A 2,855-nucleotide genomic window follows, 5' to 3' on the forward strand; every position below is an offset into this window, starting at 1 on the left:
TATATATATATATACACATTTGTGACTTTAAGAGCATATTTATGGGTATTAACTGGAGTATATATATTTTTCTTTTGGCTCTTCTTCATTCTTGTTGCTCTAAATGCCAAAACCAGGCATGTAATTGTTAATATATGTATTTTAAACTAACGTCTGTAATACTTGGGTTCATTATCCGATATCTGCAAAACTAATGACCTTCCCATCAGCCTCAGCTATACTTTGCGTTTATTGCTAATTAGGAAATTTCAACATGCTAACATGCTCAGATGGTTAACATCATAAGCTCTATACTTGGTAGACATGTTGGCATTGTCATTGTGAAGATGTTAGCATTCAAAGCACCACTCTTCCTCACAGAACCACCAAGCATAGCTATAGACACCTCATCTGGCTGGTATATCATCATCTCTTTAGGCTTTCAGTTTGTGTAATGTGAAAAGTCATCAGTCATTGTATATGTTAGAGAAGTACAAGTAGGTAGAAAGGCCAGTAGTGCAATAACTTCCCTGTGTCTCCAGTGTTTTGTGGAGCAGAACTGGTTTCACCTGATTGGGATCATCTGCGGTTTGGCCATCTATAACTCCACTGTGGTGGATCTCCATTTCCCCCTGGCTCTCTATAAGAAGCTGCTTGATGTAATACCAATGCTGGAGGACTTCAAGGAGCTCTCACCCACTGTGGCCAGGTGACTGTGGTGCCAAGGTCACTTTTTAAGGCAGGACTGTCTGTTTGTTACTTTGTATTATACTGTATTTTGTTTTGTTAATCTGGTTCTAAAAATGAACAAACTTATCAAATAAATGTAAACATACAATATTTGCCTCAATAATATAATTATGTCAATGTATGAAGTAGCACAAAAGGAAAAAAAAAACTGAAGTACAAATACCACCAAAAGTACTTGAATAAATGTACTTAGTTACTTTCCACCTCTGCAAATTGATCTCAGCCTAGTATATGAGGTCAATTCTCAAGTTTCTTTGACTATTTAGCATTTCCTTTGCCAGCTCGTTTCTTCCCTGACCATGTTTCCTCTGTTTTGAGGGCAGGAAAACAAACAAAACATTACCTTTGAGTAATTTCCTACTGTTACATTATGTTAGTGCTCTTACTCTCACAGTTAGTTCCCCCGTCTGTTTGATCTCAGGTTTTCATTTTAAATGTCAAACCAAAGCAGATTTATGATTTGTAGCAGATGTTAACAAGAAGGAAGTGCATTAATTCCTTTCATCTATTATTTTGTAGGAGTCTACAAGAACTTCTGGACTATGAAGGAGGTGATGTGGAAGAGACATTTCTTCTCAACTTTTCTGTGAGTTTAACTTTTTACATTGTTTTTTTTATTTACAACAAATCCCATGAAAACACTAAAAACAAACAATGTATAGGTTCTCCTAATGCCTCCTGACTTCCTTAACCAGTTTGTTGGCTAGTTTGGAGGATGTAAATCTTTAGAAACTAATCAGTTGGAATCATTTCTTATAACAGCTGGCCACTGTAGTTTTAGCAAATATTACACGCAGTAAAAAGTGTACCTGTTAGGGACTACTTTCAGGTGCATATTTGATTTGATTTGATTTGATTTGATTTATTCTTTCAAGCATGTAGAAACAGTTGATATGACAACACACATAATTTTACACATAATCCAATATCAACTTACTTATACCTAGTACATGCTTGAATGGAGTAGGAAGAAGTCAGACTTATCCAGTCCTACCCCATGACATCATCTTACATCATTGGTTTGCAAGCAGTAAATGATTCTCTTCTACACCACACAATATACAAAAAAATTATAACTGTTAACATTCTTACATAATTACATTCTTAATTAATTATCTTCTACACCACACAAGTAATATACTAAAGAATTATTACAAAGTGTTAACATTCATACACCACACCCACAATGTTCCATCTAATTAATCATTAAGCCTGTTCTTGCATATATCTTGATTGACACATACCTTTATATTTATGTTTAAACTCATCAATTCTATTACTATTTTTTATGTCTACACTTAAATTATTCCATAGTTTTACCCCACTTATGGAAATACAAAATCTTTTTTTGGTTGTACGTATAGCATGAATTTTTAAATTTAACTGACCCCTTAAATTGTATCCCCCATCCCTTTCATTAAATAGTTTTTGAATTCCACCAGGTAATAAATTGTTCCTGGCTTTATACAAAAACACAGCAGTCTTATATCCCACTAAATCAAAAAACTTTAACAATTTAGACTGTATGAAAGCTACATTGGTGTGATCCCTATACCCCATCTTATGCACAATTCTTATCGCTCTTTTTTGTAATATATACAATGGTTGAAGTGAGCTTATGTATGTATTTCCCCAGTTTTCAACACCATATTCAAAGTATGGTAAAATCAATGAAGAATACAAAACGTGTAGTGCTTTCCCGTCCAAAATATATCTAACCCTTGCCAATATCAATATATTTTTTGCTATTTTATGCTGAATATATCTGATATGAGATTTCCAGGAGAATTTGTCATCAACTATGACACCTAGAAATTTAATTTCATATACTCGTTCGATATTAGCTCCCCCAATTTTCAATTGAAGTTCATTATCTAGTCTACAATTCCCAAATACCATAAATTTAGTTTTATCCAAATTCAGAGATAGTATATTACTATCACACCATTTCTGTATCTTCTCAAGTTCCTGTGAAACCCGTCCAGAGAGTTGCTGTAGGTATATGGTAGTGTCATCAGCAAACAAAACCACTTTCACTAAATCAGAAACCTTGCATATATCATTAATGTATAGTATAAATAATTTAGGTCCCAAAACAGAACCCTGAGGCACTCCACACACAATGT

The 2,855-nt window shown here is 33.9% G+C and overlaps 1 protein-coding gene across 8 annotated transcripts in view; it reads left to right on the top strand.

Annotated features, from left to right (window-relative positions):
- The window catches only part of herc3 (HECT and RLD domain containing E3 ubiquitin protein ligase 3), a 27,883-nt gene that overhangs the window by 15,587 nt on the left and 9,441 nt on the right, over positions 1-2,855 (top strand). For 7 of the 8 annotated variants that reach the window (XM_020591690.1, XM_020591691.1, XM_020591689.1 and 4 more), the window contains 2 exons: positions 522-688; positions 1,249-1,315. In XM_020591690.1, the coding sequence (XP_020447346.1) occupies positions 522-688; positions 1,249-1,315 (234 nt within the window). Of the gene's footprint in view, positions 1-521; positions 719-1,248; positions 1,316-2,855 lie in introns of those variants that run through there. The other variant, XM_020591696.1, reaches the window with a different exon arrangement.

The sequence above is a fragment of the Monopterus albus genome, unplaced genomic scaffold (assembly GCF_001952655.1).
Source record: "Monopterus albus unplaced genomic scaffold, M_albus_1.0 scaffold15.1, whole genome shotgun sequence".
In the NCBI taxonomy this organism is placed as follows: Eukaryota; Metazoa; Chordata; class Actinopteri; order Synbranchiformes; family Synbranchidae; genus Monopterus; species Monopterus albus.